General features: G+C 35.5%; 1 protein-coding gene across 6 annotated transcripts in view; it reads right to left on the reverse strand.

Annotated features, from left to right (window-relative positions):
* Positions 1–20694, reverse strand: part of Dnm3 (dynamin 3) — a 548406-nt gene that overhangs the window by 94495 nt on the left and 433217 nt on the right. Inside the window, exon 17 of one of the 6 annotated variants that reach the window (XM_063239980.1) lies at positions 15569–15580. The exons of the other annotated variants lie outside the window; for them this stretch is intronic. Coding sequence (XP_063096050.1) covers positions 15569–15580 — 12 coding nt within the window. The remainder of the gene's footprint in view (positions 1–15568; positions 15581–20694) is intronic. 6 annotated transcript variants of the gene reach the window in all.

A 20694-nucleotide genomic window follows, 5' to 3' on the forward strand; every position in this document is an offset into this window, starting at 1 on the left:
TTAGAAGAATCACCATTTGAATTCCTGGTTTACATATTTAATTTTTTAGAAGAATCACCAGTGAGATGAACATTACATCATCTCAATCTTTGCTTCTCCTCCAAGGCACAGCATCTCCTCTCCAGCTGAACTTACCTGTAGCTCTATGACTTCCTTTTCACAGTGGGGAAATGACATGTCACATTCAGATGGAAGTATTCAGAGGCAGTGTGTAATTCTCTACTCATTCTTTCCTCTGCCATAAGCTAACAGCAAAAATTGTGTGGAGCTGGATCCTTCTACAAGAAGAACTCTGCCCATTTTATGATGGGTCTACAGCTCACCTAAGAAATAAACCGATTATCTTCTTTTGAAGTCCTGTAAGGTCTCCAGCGTAGGTTTTATTGGTCTTGTTCTGTACCGTTTTGATCAATCTATTATACCTGATGATATAGACAACTCTTTTTAAAAATAGCAAGAGGCACAATGGTAACATTTTTGATCACCTGATATTCTATTTTTGCATCATGTACTATGCCTATCCTTCTGTTCTAACCGACTGTTTTGTTTAGTCACGTTAGGTTTTATTCTCTTCAAAAGAAGTAATAAGAACTGTGAGAGTAAAAAAAACCAAAAAGTATAATTGTTATTGTAAAAAAGAGAGGAAAGAAAGGTGGTCTAAGGGATATAACTGCATGTATGTTTGAGTGTGTGGGATAGAAAACCATATTACTGAGCTTTTGTTGGATCACTGAACAGAACTGTCTGCAATCTCACTGTATGAATGTCCACTTTATATGCTTTAATTTTATAATTTGGACAACTGTTTCTAAGATGACAATGTGTAACCTATTAACTAGTCATTTCTTACTGTATATTTTTTTTCTTGAAATTCTGTATTATTTGTACCCTGTTACTGCTTTGTTTTTTTTTTATTTCCTTTTTTTCTTTAAATAAAAAAAAATAAAAAAATAAAAAAAAGATTTGAGAGACTGTTACAGTAGTTTAACAACGTATCCTGGCTAACCCCTAATGCAAACCAGGCACCCCAAAATTTACTAAAATTAAATTCTCCATTCCATTCTCTCCTTTCCTAATCTTATTTATCTTAATAAATGGCAATAACAGCCATCCATCATCCAAGATCCAAGGATCATTTCTGATTTTACATTCTCTTACCTTAATATACAACCCATCAATAAATCAAAGGAGTAATTCTACTGTCAAAATACATTCTAAATCCTATTGTTTCTGTTTCTACTTTTGGAGAATGTGAATCGAAACTACCATCATCTTTCCCTGAAGGGAAATATCAGCCCCCTGACATCCACATGTCACTTTCCCTTTTTGATTTTCGTTATTGATTATAAGAATTCTTTAAACTTTGGCTAAAGTAAGATATTAACTCTGTCACTTGTACTGAGAATATTATGTCTTTTTTAACTCATTTTTCCCTAAACCATGTCCAATCTATACAGTAAGATTAAGCCACTGGTTTTTTTTTGTTTTTTTTTTTTTACTGCCATCAACCTTGATCTGTTTATGTTTAATCATAATACACAGGGACAGGGATACTTTGTATCTGATTCTTTCATGCTCTGGTTCCAACTGGAGACATCTGATGGTGTTGCCCACCAAACACAGTAAGTGTTGTTTGTGGCTAATTTTCTGAAACAAAAAAGAAAGCCGAAGAGAGCTTTTTTAATTTTAAGAGCTTCAATTCTGATTCTGGAACTTTATTGTTTTCCTGTTTCTCAACTTTAAGATTATACTTTTTGTTTATACATAAATGAATGAGTTCAAGACAAATGAATTGACTTTTAAAGTTCATAACTTTTATGGAATATTTTGTGTTCATCTAATGTCACATATTATCATCTTTAGACCTCCAATGAGATTTAAAAAGCAGTGGAATATCAAGAGCTAAAAACAAGGCCATGAAATGACCTCCTGATAATCCCACAGATGATATGAATGATCTGCACTTTATGCACCACACTGTCATAGTGAGCAACAGTGCTGACAGGTACAAGGCTGGAACTGAAGGAGGAGTGATTAGTCTAGAGAGGACAGGGGGTTGGGGTGGGGCTGCTAGCCATGGGAACAGAGCCACTATTGTGAGCCAGAGGAATGGAGGAATGTGAGCATTCAGACCCCTAACAGGATCCTTCAACAACATGCAATTCAGTGAAAATAATAATGTATTTGCATAGGCAGGGTAGAGGGAAAGCAGTTAAAATCTACATAATCATTACAAAAAAGTCACGATAAACAGAATTATACAATCATGTCGTTTGTAGCATCCTAGAAGAATAATTTCTCCTTTTATCTTAGTTTCTAATTCATTTCCACAATTACCTTTACCTTTATAAAAGTCAACCTATTTTGTTTCTTTTATGTTATGTACTTCTTCTCCTGAATTTTGCTTTTATCTTTTTATACTTCTGTTTCTCATATCCTCCATTTAACTTTTTTTCTTCTACGTATTTTGGTACCTTTTAAATCTTCATTTTTAAAAAAAATTTGGAGAAAATAAAATGTACAAAAATTAATATGGCCTATACAATTAACATTTTAGTGTGCATGTTTCTAAAATTTCTAAATGGAAGAAGATAGATAGATGATACATAGATAGATAGATAGATAGATAGATCTTACATAAATTTTTTAAGCAAAAAATCCTTCCCATAGTGGGGAAGGATTTTATTTTGTTTTGTTTTGTACTGAGCTTTGAACACAGGGCCTTTACCCTGAACTACATCTCCAGTTCTTTCTCATTTTTATTTTGATACAGGGTGTCATTAAGTCACTAAGCCCCCAGAGTGCTGATTTCACCAGTTTCCACCACCCCAGCCCGCTTCCTAAAGTAATTAGTTGCTCTTTTTCCAAACTTCTAAATTTACTTAATCCTTAAGAAATAATAATTCCATTTAAAGTTACTAATTTTTATCGTATTGTAGTAGTGGTTATACTCTGTGATGTTCCCTATATAGTATTTTCCCCATTATTATATTCCAAATAGTCTAACATTCATTATTAATTTCTTTTTAGACCCATTTTGGAGGTTTTTTCTTAATAAGTAGAGTTTTGTATAAGGTTTTCTATACAGTCACACATCATCTTATTGTGCTTTATTGCGCTTTGCAGATACTTTGTTAATTGAAGATTTGGGATAACACTGGGGTGTGCAAGCCTATTGGTAACATTTTCCCAATAGCTCAAATAATCACTAGACATTTTTAGCAATACAACATTTTAAGGTTAAAATATATATGGTTTTTTATACACAATGCTATTGCATTCTTAGTAGACTACTAGAGGAACCAAAAAACATGTGTGTGACTGACTTTATTGTTAAGTATGTTTTATCACAGTGATAGGAAACTGACCTGCAGTATCTTTTTTCAGCTTTTATTTCTTAACAATACATGTTTGCATTATATAATGGTTGCATACTTTGCGGGAAGTTGGTACCTGTCCATGACACATCTCAATTACTTTTCAAACCTCCCATGCTTCCTCCACCTTTAATCCCCTTCCTAATTTGAAAAAGATCTATTTATTGCCTATTATCAATCTTTTGTTTTGCTTTTAGCCCTATTTTGGGTTTCTCATATAAGAGAAACTATGTGATGTTTAATTTTATTTATCTAATTTAATTCACTTAATATTTTTGTCTCAAGGTGGATCCATTTTCCTACTAATGACTCAATCTTATCCTACAAGTGACTCAATCTTATCCTAAATAAAAACACATTTTCTTTATCCATTCATCGGTTGATGAATATACAAGAGGTTTCACAAACTCAGCTATTATAAATTGTACTTCTATAAATGAGTATGCACGTGTCACTGTAAAAACATGCTTTACCTCTCTCTGGAAGATATCTAGAAAGGAAATAGTTGGATCAAGTGGAATTTCTAGTTTTCCTTTTTTGAGGAGCTCCGTACTGATTTCTAGAGTGAACTTGTTCTATCTTTGAAGTATGCTTTCAAACTGGAGCTTTCTATAGCTCATTAAACATTTGATCATGCATCTTACAGACTCCTCCCTCATCCACAGGTGCTATGGCTTACCCATAAGATGCCCCCACCCTGCAAAGCCTTATGTACTCATAGGTGGGACTTTTGGTCAGTGACTGGCCCGTGAGTGTGTGATACTGGATGGGTTTTTAACTGGGTGTGACGTTGGGTGCTGAAGCTGGTGGGAAAAGATGGGCCACTGGGGACTGGATATCTATTCATATCTACATCCCTATCCATAGCTATCTACATCATACCTGTATCTACCTTCTATATCTATGTCTATAGCTACCCTCCAGCTTCCTGTCTGACTTGTTAGAGCTGTTTCTCCTGTGCTACATATCCTTTTCCTTGGAACCAGTTGATTATGGACTGAAACCTCTATAAACTGTGAGCTATAATAAACCTTTTCTCCTTTAAATTATGTGTGTCAATATAGATATATTTTGTTCTAGCAAGGATAAGGGATATATTCTAGAACTCCCAATGGATGTCTGAAACTGTGCATAGTCTTGAATCCTATAAAAGTATTTTCTTCTGTATTTTTGGTAAGATTTAATTTATAAATAAACACACTAAAGATTAACAACAGTAACTAATAATAGAACATAACAATTCTTAAAAGTACCATAATAAAAGTTATTTTCTCTCTCTCTCTCTCTCTCTCCTTTCCCCTTCTTCTTTCTATCTTAATTATACTTTCACCCTTCCACCTAAAGGAAGAGATTTATGACTTTTCTTTGCTATAACTTGACTCCCAATATCACTATTATTGCATTTGGGAGCTATTATTAAGGAAAATAATAAACATTAGCACTGTGATACCTTGATAGTTGATCTGATCACTGAGATTGCTACTGAGGGCCAAAGGGGCAGGTTATGTATACAACGTGAATACTCTGGACAAAGGGACCATTTCTGTATCGGATATGACAGAGAGTGATACTATCTCATATCGTCATTCCACACAGAAAAGCATGCAACTTAAAACTTACAAATTCTGGAATCTGCCATTTAATACTTGAGGATAGCAGTTGACTGCAGGTAATTATATCTGGGGCTAAAGAATGTGGCCACTTTTAAGAATCTTTTGAGGCATGCTTATTTCTCATCCTTTTGCTATTTTTCTTTTCCTGTCTTTCCTTTCTTCCTTCCAATGAACCAAAAGAAATTAGTAGTATAATTGTTTTAGGTCTTCTGTTTCCAAGCACATTTTAGAAATGTTTTCTTTAGATCTGTGAGGTATGCTAATGGTATTTTGAACAGGACTGCATTCAATCTGTATAGCAGTTTTGGGAGTATGGCCACTTTCACAACATTGGCTCCCATCAATGAGAAAGGGATATCTTTCCATTTTCTAATATCCTCTTCGATCTTATTCAAAGTATTGTCATTTTAAATATATAGATCTTTTACTTCCTTTATTAGATTGATTCCTACACATTTCATTTTTTTGGATGCTACTGTGAAGTGTGTTGTTTCCTTGGTTTCTCTTTCAGTGAGTTTGTTGTTTGTGTACAGGAATGCTATTGATTTTTGATTGCTGACTTTGTATCCAGCTATACTACTGAATTTGTTTACTAAATCTACAAGTCTTTCAGTGGAGTGTTTGGGGTCTTCCATGTAGAGTATCATGTCATCTGCAAAAAACTAATTTAACTTATTCCTTTCCTAAGCTAATTATTTTATTTTTCTCCCTTTTCTAATTCTGGCTAATATTTCCAGAACTGTATTAAATAAGAGTGGTGATGGTGGACATCTTTGTCTTGTTCCTGGTTTAGCGTGAAAGTTATCAATTTTTGACCATTTAGTGTGATGCTGACTATTGGCTTGTCATAGATAGCTTTTATCAGATTAAGGTGAAAACCATCTATCCTGTTTCTCTGTAGAGTTTTTTGTTTTGTTTTGTTTTTACCAAGAATGAGTTTTGGACTTCATCAAAAGCTTTTTCTGAAACTATTGAGATGATCATGTATCCTTGACTTTGGCTCTGTTGATATGGTGTTTTACATTTATTGATGTGGGTATGTTGAACCATCCCCGAATTCCTGGGATTAATCCCACCTGATCATGATGCATAATCTTCTTGATGATTTGCTACATTCCATTTGTCAATATCCTTTTCAGGATTTTTGCATTTATGTTCATTAAGCAGATTGACCTATAGTTCTCTTTATTGGTTGAGTCTTTCTCTGGTTTTGGTTTCAAGGTAATACTTGCCACCAGGAATGAGTTAGGGAGAACTGCTTCCCGTTCAATTTCATTAGAGTTTGAGGAGTGTTGACATTAAATATTCTCTAAATTTCTTGCAGAATTCAGCGTGAATGCATCAGGACCTGGATTTTCTTTGTTGGTTAAGTTTTTAACTATGTTTTCAATTTTATTAACATATTGGGTTATTCAAATGTTTAACATCTTTTTAATTCACCTTTGGTAATCTATATCTTTCTAGGAATCTGTCTATTCCTTTTGTGTTTACCATCCTATGTGAGTGAAGATTTTTTAAAGTAGGTATTGATGAGCTTCTGAATTTCCACAAGATATGCAGTGATTTCACCCTTTTTTTATTCCTTGCATGAATCTGAGTTTTTTCTTTCCTTTATTTTTTTGGATAAGGCTGATTAGGGGTTTATCGGTTTTATTTATTCTTTCAAAGAACCAACTCTTTGATTCATTAATTCTTTGTATTGTTTTCTAGTCTCAACTGCATTAATTTCTGCTCTGATCTTTATAATTTTGTTGCTTGCATGGGCTTTGCGCTTGACTTGCTCTTCTTTTTCTAGAAGCTTGAGGTACAGCATTAGGTTATTTGTGCTGTGTTTTCTGATGTGAGAATTCACCACGATAGATTTCCCTCTTAGGACTGCTTTCACTGTATCCCACAGGTCCCAGTAGATTGTATTTGCATTTTCATTTGACTATAGTTATTAATTTTTTCTTTAATTTCACCTGTGATCCATTGATTATTCGAGGGTGTTTTTAAATTTCTATGTATTTATGGAGTTCCAATTCCATTGCACTTCCAATTTCATTGCACTATGGTCTGATAATATGCACAGGATCATTTCAATTCCTGTGCATTTACTTAAGCATGTTCTGTGGGCTAGAATTTGGTCTCCTTTAGAGAACACCTTGTGTGCAGCTAAGAAGAATATGTATTCTGATGATGTTGGGTGGTACACTCTGTACACATCAACTAAGTCCATTTGCTTACAGTTATGGATTAATTCTGTTATATCTTTGCTTTTTTGTCTAGTTGAATTGTATGTTTGTGGCAAGGAGGTATTAAGGTCCCCCATTACAACTGTGTTACTGCACATTAGATTTTTCATGTCTATTAGTATTTGTCTTACATAGTTGGGTGCTCCCATATTTCGTGCATATATATTAAATTGTTATCTCTTCTTCTTGAATTTTTTACTCTAACAACTGTGGAGTGACCCTTATTATCTTTTGATTATTCATAGGTTGAAGTTCACATTGTCTGCAAACAGAACAGCTTCCCCTGCTTTTTCCTGGGTTCCTGTTGCATGGAAGATTGTTTTCCAGCCTTTGGTTTTCAGTCTATGAATTTCTTTTTGACTTAAATGTGTTTCTTGTACATAGCATATTTTTGGATCTTATTTCCAAGATTTCCATTCAGCCATTCTGTTTCTTTTGATTGGTGAACTGAGGCCATTGACATTGATGGTTATAACTTGTATGTATTGGCTTGTCTTTATCATGTTATTTTCCTGCTGCTGGTTCCCAGCTTTTCCCCTCTGTTTAATTGCTTTCCCTGCCTTGTTGTTTCTTTCTGATGTTGCTCTTGGAATTGTGGTCATTTCTATATCTAGAATATCTTTCAGTACTTCTTGAATAGTCACAAAATCCCATGGACTTGCCTCAAAACTGTGATGCTCCTGCCTCAGCCTCCCAGAGTGCTGGGATTACAGGTATATAGCACTACATCTGGCTACTCAAATTCTTTCATCTTGCTTTTTTGCCCAGCTCATGGTAAAGATAGTGAGAAGGACTTGAGACTCTCACTCCTATGGCAATGCTGTATGATTCCACTATATAGTATTATAATCACATGAAGTTAAGAAATAAATTCTTACTTTTTGATAAAAATGCTTTGTAAGGAGCTACATTTCCAAAGAAGCTCTTCTCAATGCAACTTCTAAAATCATACCTGATGATAATGTTTTCAAAATAGGTGCAAAAATTGCTTTATTTGGGGGGCAGTGTTAATCCAAGTCCATTAAATAATTTAATGAGACATAAAAACAGGAGATTTGCAGGGAGAGAAAAGCCAGAAAGCACCTCCTATGTGCCTACATGGGCTGAGAATCAAATACTGTCTACGTCTGCCCCTCTCCATAAGCAACCAGATAGTTCAGAGGACAGGCTGAGTTGATAGCAACTAAGGTACCTAAAAGAGTGAAATGCCTATATTTTTCAGGTGATTGTTCAGGCCCGGGACTAGTGGTCTGAGCATCTCTTGGGAGGATGACACCATGTAATCATGTAATATAACAAATATGGGGGATTTCCTTCTATCTCGTCTTTAAAGTCAAATACTGTTTTCACTGTTTTCTTTGTTCTGATTGTTTTGCTTTATTCAATATGGTGTTTTGATTGGTTTTATGGTGTTTTGTTTTTGGTTTGATTTTGCTATACCTGATAGAATGGACAACTATTATGATGATAGCAAGATATACTATGGTAGCTATAGTTTTTCTGGTGTCCTGCTTTGAAGTTCCTTACCAATTTTGCTGCATTGTTTTAATTGGCTTGTTTTGTTGTATTTTACTATGTTTAAAAGAAACAAGACAAAAAATTAAAACAAACAGGATATTTGTATCATATTATGAGGGAAAATATATCAAAACAGTTATGTTATCTAAAGCATTAGGTCTCACTAACTAGAAAGAAGTCACTTCATTTTGGATACAATGGAAAAAATAAAATATAAATCAACTCACAATTACTCTTCAGAAGTCTCCATACTGTCACCTTCTATGAGGTTTTCAAGCAGTACACCCTGTCCTGTCTCTCTATAGAGCTTATTTGGCAAGACCAATATATTTTAAAACATAATAAAGATTCCAACCCATTTCTCAAAGATTTCTACCCCCTGGTGAACTGTCCTTTTCTCCAACTGTTTATAATTAAAGTTGGGGGTTCAAAATTTAGGCAATAACAATATTTTTTAAATTTGTTTGCCAAAACAGAACCAAAGCTTTTCTGATGTTGTAATAATTGAAAGACAATTCATTTTTATATGCACATGGAACTAAAATAACACTTTGAAGCCAGTGAGTTTTCATCCTTTATTTTAACTTTAATGATATTCTTAATGGCTTATGCATAAATTAGTCAACTAGATGGGGACTCTCCTTAAGTCTAGGGGAAATACACATACAAAGATTTTGTAAGACAAATCAGAAAAAAGTATATATACCTTAATCAACAAAGGAAAAGAAACCCCGATAGTTTACTGTATCTAGTCTACTTAGAATGTTCTTTCAGTCATGTATTTTATATATCAGATGAAATACACATGATGACACTGGTCTGTTCCTTTCTTTGACCAAAATCATGGTACATAGCTTCAGTAAGACACTGCCAAGTTGCAAAGAAGGATTTTCCAGGGTTGTCTAGATTCTGTCACATATGAACAAGAATAATAATTTAGGAGATGAAGGTCTGACATAAAAGACATAACAAATCAACATGGATTTAAGTTCTATGCTCATCAATATACACTTAGGTGCCATTTGATTTGGCAAATTATTTTTGAAAATGACTGCTAGAATCTAGTACATGACTGAATAACTATTCTAGTTAATAACTACTTTTCCCAATAGTGGAGGTGGCACATATCCACTGGCCTGGCTGAATATGTTGAAAAATCACTAACATAATTTTAAATGGTATAAAAACAAGTGTTGAAATCTGACTCTTTCCCTTCTTGAACATCAAGGCCCTGTAATATAATGTAAAATTATTGCACATGATCTGACTTGAGACTAGGATAGTCATCAATAAATTTATAATTCTATTTTAGCACTTTTTTGCTCTGTTCTTGTCAAATGATCCTTTTCTCTAAGTGGTGTAACTGCAAAAGTTAGAAGCTGCAAATCTTTCTTTCAAAGATATAAAAGATTCATAAAGGAAGAGATTATAGGTACATTTTTTCTATATCACAAAACTCTTTGAGTGTTTTTTGTTTGTTTGTTTGTTTTGAGACAGGTCTCACTGCAGTTTAATCTGGCCTTGAACTCACTATGTAGCCTGAGATGGTCTTTAACTGGGAGCAATCTTGCCTCAGCCTCCTGAGTTCTGGGATTATAGGTATGTACTGCTGTATTTGACTTTTAAATGTGATGTTTTGTTTTGTTTTGTTTGTTTTGTTTTGTTTAAGCTTAGGTGAATGAGCAATCTTGTAACTTTGACATAATTTTTCCTATTTGACAATGTGGGTATTTTAAAAAAATGTTTATTTTATTGGTACATTTTTGATACACTTAATAACATCCATCATAATGAATTTGTATCTGTACATACTGTATCATGCATCTTTGTTTTTCCACTCCCCTCCCCTACCTTCAGTCTCTTTTCCTGCCTTATTTATAAAAGCTTTGTTTCTATTTTTCCTTCTATTCTTTTTTTCTCTTGTCTCTTCCTCCCTTTCCCCCTTCCTCTCTCTTGTTCCCCTTTTCATCTGAACATTTTCTTCTGACTTCCCAGTATCTATTATACATTCGGGTCCTTACCTATACTTTATTTCTTACACTAGAGAACCATGTGACTTTTGAACATGTGTGTTCCATTCATTTTTCTTAAGAGCATGATTTCAAGATGCATCCATTTAGCTAGAAATGTTCCAAACTTATTGTTCTTTACAGTTGAGTAGTACTCCATTGTATAAAAATCTTTATACATTGATGGGCATTTGGGCTGTTTCAAAGATTTAGCTTCACAAACTGTGCTGCCAGAAATACAGGTGTGTATATATTAGTGTAGTATGATGCTTTTAATTCTTTTGGGAAGAGACCAACAAGGGTAATAGCTGAATCAAACAGAATCTCTAATTTTAGTTTTTTGAAGAATTTCCACATTTATTTCTATAGTGGTTGCACCAGTCTACATTCCTACCAACAATGGAGAAGGGTTCTTTTTCTCCCATAGTCCTGCCAGCATTTGTCACTACTGATTTTTTGGTAATAGCCCTTCCTTCTGGAGTGAGATGAAGTCTCAGCATTGTTTCAATTTTCATTGCTAACATGACCAGTGATGCTGGATATTTTTTCATATATTTATTTGCCATTTGTACTTCATCTGAGAAGTGTACATTCATTTCAGATGCCCTAATTTGGACTGGGTTTTTAAATTTAGTGCGGCTGATTTTTTTTCAGTTCTTTATATATTTTAGATATTAGTCCTTTGTCTGAAGAACACCTGACAATTTTTTTTTCCTGCACTGTGGGTTGCCTATTCACTCTACTGGTGATTTCTCTTGCTGTGAAAAAGGTTTTTTAAGAAGGTGAGATCCAAGATGTTGATTCTTTGTGGTATTTTCTGTGTGACTGAGGCTTTGTTCAGAAAATTGTGGCCTATACCAATATTTTCAAGAGTTATACCTAATCTATTTTTCAGCAGATTTAGTGTTTCTGTTTTAAAATTTAGGTCTTCAATCCATTTCAATTTTAGTTTACTGAACTGTGAAAGTTATGGGTCTAGTTTTAATCTGCAGAGGTAAGTCAGTTTTCCTAGCACCATCTATTAAAGAGGCGATCATTCTATCAGTGAATCCATTTGGTTCCTTTGCCAAAGATAAGGTGGTTGAGTGTGTTTGGAGTTGTTTTTTGCATCTTCTAATCTGTTCCATTGATCCTCAGGTCTGTCCTTTTGTTTTGCTTTGTTTTTTTCTTCTTTTCTTTTTTTTTTTTTTTTTCTTTGCCAGTACCATACTGTTTCCACTGTCACTTTGTAGCATAATTTCAAGTCAGAGATAGTGATGTCCCCTGCTTTGCCTTTGTTGCCCAGAATTACATTTACTATTGTAGGTCTCTTTTGGTTCCAAATGAATTTTAGGATTGTTTTCTCTAATTCTGTGACATATGCTATTGGTATTTTGATCAGGATTGCATTAAATCTGTGCAACAATTTTGAAAGCATGGTCATTTTCACTGTCCTGCTGCATGAACATCACTAAGAATTTGAAATCTTTTGTTAGAGTATTTTATTCTCTATATTTTCAGATATTTTGTCGACCTTGAATTTGCCTAATTTATCATCAAAGACATTTAAGCAAATCTCTTTAATAAAGAAATAAATTAAAAGTCCACTGAATGTCTAGGTATGCCCAGTAAAAAAAAAGCCACTAAATCAGTGAAGAAAATAAATGGTTTCTCTCTGGGATGACACATGGAATTTGAATTTTACCTGAAAGCCTCAGGTCTAAAAATGACAGTCTCATTTACATTTATTCTCAACAAAATTCACAAAAACCAAACAACCTCTCTGTTACTGAATATATTTTTTCACATTCTGCAACTGACTCAGGATGTCCAGCATTATAATGTTTCTAATGAAGACACTGACTTCGGCGATCCCAGGAACCCATCTAAGAAGGAGATAGACGCTGTCCTAAGAAATTCAGGGTGTTACTATGCCAACAGAAAAACATTTTCTAAAGGAAAAACAAGTAATAGGTCTGGAACGAAAAATTTCCCTGAGCAACCGTGATCTCCTCACAAAAGGAGAACTGACTTTTTAAGCAGAAATAATGAGATACATATGATTATTCAAAGAGGAATTTGAACCTTGGTGCTTTGTGTCACTGTGTGATCCCAATGTAATTTAAATATGTGTCTACTATTCAAGTTCATTTTCTTGGAGTACAGAGAATTAGCTCCCAAACTCTATGTATAATTTAAAGATGAATGAAGTAGATCAATTTAGCTGTCACTATGAACACAAATCATAGGGTTATTCCACCTACCCTGCTTTGTGTATGTGTGTGTGTGTGTGTGTGTGTGTGTGTGTGTGTGTGTAATATACTTAATATATCTGGGAAGATGAATCCATTCTGCTTATCTAAAGAAACACTAATTGAGCAGATTTCAATATCTTTGGTCTGGTTAGTATCATAAATAATGCAATACCATGCACTAAAGAAGTAATTAGTGTTTGCAAGTCTGAAATATGTCACACTTTACAGCTGGTTCATGGAGATGGCAGGCAACAAGTCAGGTACATTGTCTTGGAGACAACTCAGAACAAGCATTCCCACATGAGAAGAGGAAAAAGAATCTCATATGCTCCTTTTGCAGAATTCAGATCTATACTCTGGAGACGGCGCACTTTGTATTCCATTGTTTTCCATTTATACTGAAATTGTAAGCTACAAGCAAATAGCATGCAGATGTGCTATTTATGATTTGGGGAGATTATTTCATGCCAGAGTCTATGGCCAGTATAACAACCATATTTTTGAAGTATTAGAGTTATATTTTCTACAAACTGTCACTTATGCATAACAAAAACAATTAGAAATAAGGCAACAAATATCAGCAACTCCAAAGTATCCACTTTTCAATTAAAAACCTAACCGACAAGCACTTGCATCTATGACGCCCCTCTCCCAACATTAGACCTCTGTTCAGCATCTCAAGACACCCCCCGACCCCAGCACATATATCAGGCACTCATGCTGGAGCCTTTGCTACCCTGCAGGGTATCTCGCATCATCCTGGAAGTGGCCTTCATGGGCAACAGTTTAGAACTTTTGAGTTTTATTTTTCATTGTATTTAATCAGTAAACTATATTGAGCAGAACATTTCATTACTCAGAAGAACTTGATCAAGCAAGACACAACAAATGGATGACTTAAGATACGGAAATGCGTTGCCCTTAGAAATTTTATAAGATCTGTTAAGCCATCAGTGAATCACTAAAGATACAGAAAAATCATAAATCCTTTTTGAGTGGCCTAAGAATTAGCACCTCTCAAAATGTCAGCAGCTAGTTCCCCATCTTCATTCAGCAAGTCCAGGCTTCCAACTAACGCAACCACAATTTGCCCCACGGTACTTTTTTTTTTTTTTTTAAGTGCTTGTGTTTGTTTGTAAACACAACAAAAAGCACATGAAATTCTGAACAGAGACTCAGAGTGGTGCAAACGAGCAGGATTAGATATGTTATTTAAGAACTGAAATACACTATATAAGAACTAAAATATAGGTTTAAGAATATTTTGTCCAAATCTTTTATTTATTTTAAGAGGGATAGTCTTAGATAGAAATACTAACTTTTACTTTGTGAAAATCTTCAATTTTTTAAATTATCTGCATTTTTTAAAAAACTTACTATAAAAGATTTGAGCTCACCTCTTTGTGCCTTCACAAAAGTCTGTCTGGTGCTTTTCTGGTAACACTTTAACTTTATTAAATACTATTACTTGGGTTATAGCAGTTATATCAAGATATAAGTTTATAAATTACACATTTTTCAATACCAACCACTGATGTCAATTTATTCCATAATAGCACATTCCATAAAATTAAACTGCAAAAGAGTTCCCACATTTGTTTTACATTCTATATGTATGGCTTGTGAATAGCAATTCTGATGAATTCCAGCTGGTTTAAAAATGCAGGCCAACTTATATAACAGATTCCTTTCAATTCTTATTGTATTCACTGAGGCCCATTTTAAGTGGGCTACCTGGTAGGACAAAGCGCTAATATAGCCCCGTAAGAAAAACAAGGTAAGAAAACTAATCACTCGGCCATATTTAAGGCCATCTCTACTATTACACAAGTTAGAAACAACTCTAGTTTTGGGAAAAGTTGAATTAAAATTTAAGCATACTTAGCAACCTTCTGGACTATTATATTGTTCATTTATCTATTTTAACAACATTAAAATAATTTCCACCATTCGTGTGTGCTGCCCGTTTACATAAATCTATCATACACATTTTGCTCTCCCCTCTGTTCTCCAGCCCTCCGCCCTCCACCCAGCTGGAATACATCAAGGGTGCAGAAGCCAAGGCAAATGTTGACCCCACCCTCCTCCTTCCATTTTAAGGCACCTTCAAAGCCAGAGCACTGATCTAGTTCAGTTTCACCAAGGAAGCCAGCCATTCTGCTCTTTAAGACATCAGTTTGGGTTTTTGTAACTGCACATTAACATGCGAGCTTTGATTTTGGGTCAAAAACTTCAGCTGCACTGAATTTCATCAGAGTGGGGTACTCTTTCTGTGGAAGAATCCTCGTTATTAGCCCTGTATAATCTTTGCTCTCAGCATTGGTTTCATTCTTTCTAATAAAACCTCTCTAAAATGTGCAATCCTCAGTTCTGAAGAACGTAAATCTTCCTTCCAAAAGGTCAAAGCAGAAAAGCCCCTGATGGTCACCTAAACACATATTTCTCCCTGTACTGTACACCTCGTCTTATCCTGCACTGTAGAACGCCCGGTCATTCCATCATGCAGAGACACTCTGGGGAAGACACATGCACAGCGAGTTGGTGTGGAGAGACAGGAGGGCCGTAACACGACAAAGAACTTACTTTGTTGTTCCCCTGTGCGCATAGCCATAAGGAAAAAAAAGAAAATATATGTTAAACATAAATTTATTTTAAATTTACAAAATTTCTCTTGTTAGAGCAGAATCAAAACAAATCATTTTAATATTCACTGACATTCCCTAACGTACATCTAGCATCCAGAGCGCACGGACAAGTCCCAGAATCCACGGAGGTTAAATGAAATCATACATTTATAACATCAGAAATTATGACAGAGATTTCCCCCCTTTCTTTTGACTTGGAATACTTGGGGTATGGGAACCCGGCCAGAAAGAATTGGTTTGAATTGGTAATAAGCGAGCTGCTAGCATGAAAAGCAGAGCAGTTAGTATGTTGGCCTACTCTTTGCTGACGGCCCCTCCTCCAACATGCCAAGCAGTGGAAAATTCCATCAGCCAGTGCATCTTTAAACAAACACTGCACCCTTGGTTTCAAAGAAGGTGGAATTTGGAAAAAAAAAAAAAATGGAGGCAAAGAGCAGAGGAAAGGAGTGGGTGGCTCTGGGGAGACCGCATAAGCGGACCAAGTTACGACCTCCATCTGTACCATTCCCTTATTTTGTAAATTATGAGTTTTGTCTTGGCTTGGCATGGGAAGCGAAGACTGTATAGTGGGCCTATTGCCAAGATAAACACTGGTTCACATTCAAGAAAATGGACTGGAAAGGTTAATCACAAAAATGTAGTCATCTCTAAAAGCGACACTCTGGATGGAGACAGAGCAGCCAGCAGCAGGCGGCGGGCAAATGGCTCTCCTATTTCAAACTGGAGCTGCGAGAGCATGATTTATATCAAACAATTTAACTTGCATATGGCCTAAAAAAATAAAACGGTGATTCATTACTCCCAGGGCAGCCTGAGTCCTTGCAAGGTCAGATCCTGTGGGGGAGACAGGCTGGGATATGGCCCAGGAACAGATCTGAAAGTCTCCTCCAAGGGGCCCAGGAGTAATTTCTCGGCGAGACGTGGAGTAGCAGCGAGCTGTGAGCAAAGAGCATGCTTCGGTGGGAGAGACCAGGACGGCGTGGAGGAACAGGTCAGCCTAGAGATGTGGCATTTAGCTTTCAGTTGATGTGGAGGGGGAAATCCATCCAGAGTGTTTAGAGGTAGTGCTAAGGCAGCCGGTCTCAGGACAGTATGTTTTCTCGAAAACAATGCCAACTGGTGATGGGGAAACACCTCCTCCAGGGGCCACTTGGGGCTACCAGGGCCAGAATATTTCATAGAGAAAACACTGACAAAAGAGTGTGGAGAAGCTTTTTGGCACTGAGTTGCCATAAGATAATCATTAACACGCCAGCTTATCTGAAGCATAAATAATGCTGTAAGAATGGATGAAGGGGAAAAGAAAGAATCCTTTCTAAAGATTATGCCAACTGTTCAGTAAGGTAATAAAGAGACCACTGGGAGTTTTATCACAAGTGAAATACTATTTTGGAGAATAATGGGACCCTGGTTCTTCCAAGAAGTACAATACTGCTGAAAATACCTCAAACAGATGGAGTTTATTGCATTCCACACCCGGCAGCTTTTGATCTACCAAATAAGTTTCAGGACTTTAACCAAGTATTTTTGCACATTAGGAGATGACTGGCTTCCCTACTCCATAGCAGATGGTTCTATTTGTAGTGGCAACAATGATGTCACAGAGTAGGAGGCCTTAATCCTTAAACACAAGAAACACTCAGCAGAGGACGTGGTGTGGCTTGGCCATTTCTGATTTCATTCAATCACTTCCTAATCTTCTGTTCTGCAAGGGGCAGAACAATCATGAATGGCGAATTGTAAATGTTTTGTAAGTTGCTCTATGATTTTGGGTCCCAGCAATTTGAGTTTAGGATCCTGCTGAAGAATTTAGCTGCTCTGTGTGCAATAAAGCAGAAAAGGCTAAAAATAAAGTTGCAGACAATGGGTCATTTTAAATCTTGTGTTAGTACACTACTAAATAAATGTATTAGAGTGTTTATCACCGTATTAGTATTTGTGGAGGCTCATGACCCTTCCTCTTCTCCCTCCTCAATTGATGCAGATTCTTTTCCCTGTTTGACACAGAGAAAAATTCACTGCTCAGAGTCCATCCAAAAGGAATTTCTGCAGTACCAAAAGGACCACAATGCAAGCTGTTTTTAACCTACCAAGGAGTCCTAAAAGCATCAATTATGGCTGGGAGAGTGCTGAGTTCAGAGGCAAAGTGAAGTTCCAAAGTGTTTCACTTTCTCCTATGAATTTTTTTCCCAGTGCTGAGGAATCAGACCCAGGCCTCACACATGCTAGGCCAGCACTCTACCCCAGCTCTACTGTCATTTACGTTTCTTAAACAGTAACAGTCATAGAGGAGGACCATTCTTGTGTATACAGCTCATATAAACTTCTTTAAAAGCTCTGAAGTGTCTGATATAAAAATATGCATAACTGAATTTGCATCCAATTGTTTCCAGGGTATATGTGGATCTCAGGTTGCTTCTCACAGACAGCCAGCAGACCATTGTCTGAGGACAGGTTTGGGAATTCTTACTTCCCTTGACATCCCCGGGCTCCCCCTGGGCTCCCCCTGGTCTGAACCATTTAGCCTCCCGGGGCTGGCCTGTCCCTTTCAGCAGCATCATGACTCCTTTTAAACAACTCAGTCTCCTCAGCCAATAGATGGGGAAATGCTCCTCTCATACCCAAATCCCATTGGCAGTTTCCAAACAAATATTAAGTATTAAGCTGGGAATTATTGTTCCATGGATACATGGTTGATAGTGAATAATAACAACAAAGGCCCTGTGGCATTCAACACTTTCACTCAGTTGAAGGCACTGAGCTCATTGTGATGCACAAAGCCTTCACTTAACCTTAAAAAAAATCACTCTGAAGGAGTGGTCAGTTTCAGTTTAGAGACAAATAACCCTCTCAAGAGGTCAAGTAAGGTGTTTGGACTGCACGACCAATAATGGCAGGGTCAGGATTCAAATGTCAGTGGATCTGACTTAAAATCTACTGTATCCACTGCACAGTGTGTTTCAAAGAATCTGAACTTGGAATTCCTTAATGTTTACACACTAGTCATATTATAAGTCATCAAAACTGTGCCAGAAAAGTTAGTTATCTTATCATGTTCTTCAGATACTCAACCAAATCCACAGTGATTTGTAACTGCATGTTTATAAAAATTGTAATGTATCAGTAAAATAAGCCTTGGTCTTTCATAGTAACTTCTACTGATATCGTACACATATACACTGAATGTATTTCGGGCTCATCAGTGAAAATAACTATAAAACATCTTTACTTTAAAACACTGTAAAGTTCTATATACTTATTTAATGATATAAAACTTTTTAGTAGTTATATCTTCAATTTAATAGCCACAACAATAGTAACACAAGAAACAAAATTACACCAAATTCAAATTCAGATTGAAATATATTTTTAAAATGTTGAAGCTGTTCTGAAGTATACAGTAGCTGATAAAATGCTGAATTTGTGGCTTAGGCAAGTTATCTGTTGGTCACAAAAATAAGTCTTTCACACAGCAGGAAAGTAAGTTTTGTACTCATTTCCATTTTAGGGCCACAGACTGTAGTGCTCAGATAACAATTCTACATTTTGCTTTGAATCCAGAAAGGTTAAGATAGTGAAAGTAATTGGTAAATGCATATGAGGAAATAGTGATCAGAAAATGCACAAGGGAGAATAGTTGGGCTGTTGCATTTATAGATATTCACTGCAGTTTTTATTATGTAAAAACTATTTATTTGTATCTCTTTTTTTTCACTTATGGAATTGCTATGAAATAGGTGCTACATCGTTTTTATCTTTGAATCTCTGGAGTCCACTATAATAGTTATGCCTGAATGGAAGGAAAGCAGGTAGGAAAGGGATGCACTGGAAAGAGAAACAAATTTTTAGAAAACATCAAGATAAATGACTTAAGGGACAATAGAGACAGTGGAGCATAAGAATATTTTGTCCTGTGGAGGTGACTGATGATGTTATTAAAAATGTGTACATAAGACCATAGAAAAAACAATTTGCTTCAAATATCAATTTATTCAAATTCAGGTAATGGCTATTATCTAATTGATGTCAAGCTAACACAATTTTAAAAAATGAAGCATGTAGAAATTTCTTTCCAGTCAAAACAGAAGTATCTGTACAGAAAGCAGAATTTTGTGAATTTAAATTCATGTTCATGCATGATACATAAATGTTTTATTACTAGGGTAGTTTCTGACAGATTTCTTTATTACTGAATGGCTTATCAATAAAGAAGCAAAATGATATACTTCTAAAGCCCTAAAAACTTAGAGGTGTCATAAATGAGGAGGTTAATTTGATTTTGGCCAATGTTTCTAAATGAGGAATATCTACCTAAAACTGATTCTCCCCACAAATCTAAAGTGTTAACAAAATCAACTCTGCAAATAAACATTCTACTTGATTGATTTCAACAGTTAGCTTTCATTAAACATGTGAAAGTCAAGTCATTCTTTAACGTGATCGCAGGACTACGTGGTGGATAAAAAATGTGAATACTGTTTACGATGAAAACTGAGAAAGGCACCACTCTCGGCACACTGCCAAGTGTAATTTCCTGTCTTGTCTCTGGTGTGCAGTAAGAACTTCTTTGTCTTGATATTCCAAGCAATTTTACCAAATGTATGTTTATAAACAAATGAAAATGTTGTGCAAAAAAAAACCAGATTGTGTGGGAGCATAATGAGATTCATTTATAACTGAGTATTTGGATAAAAAATAGATAATATTTAGGTCTTCTTCTTAATGTAGAGTTATGAACACAGGAAACTCCGGATTTATAAAAGCAGCCCATTGTGGGATGAATAAACTATCTTCCATTATAGTTTTCCACTTATAGAAAATACATTAAATAGTTTTCTTAAATAGAAACTGTTTAGTGCAATTAGAATAGCTTTAATTTACAAAATCATGACTTAAACCATTTTCACAAGCACTATAATTATGTGTAAGGAAGGCACATGCATGAAGACATACATACACACATACATGCACACTCATCACCAAGCATATATTGAAGAGCAAATAGCATAAAATATTTGTAATCTTCCCAGGCTGTATTACACTAACCACAGAATTTTAACCTTC

This window comes from Cavia porcellus, unplaced genomic scaffold, assembly GCF_034190915.1.
Source record: "Cavia porcellus strain 051 isolate PalLab524CR breed Dunkin Hartley unplaced genomic scaffold, mCavPor4.1 scaffold_29, whole genome shotgun sequence".
Taxonomy (NCBI): Eukaryota; Metazoa; Chordata; class Mammalia; order Rodentia; family Caviidae; genus Cavia; species Cavia porcellus.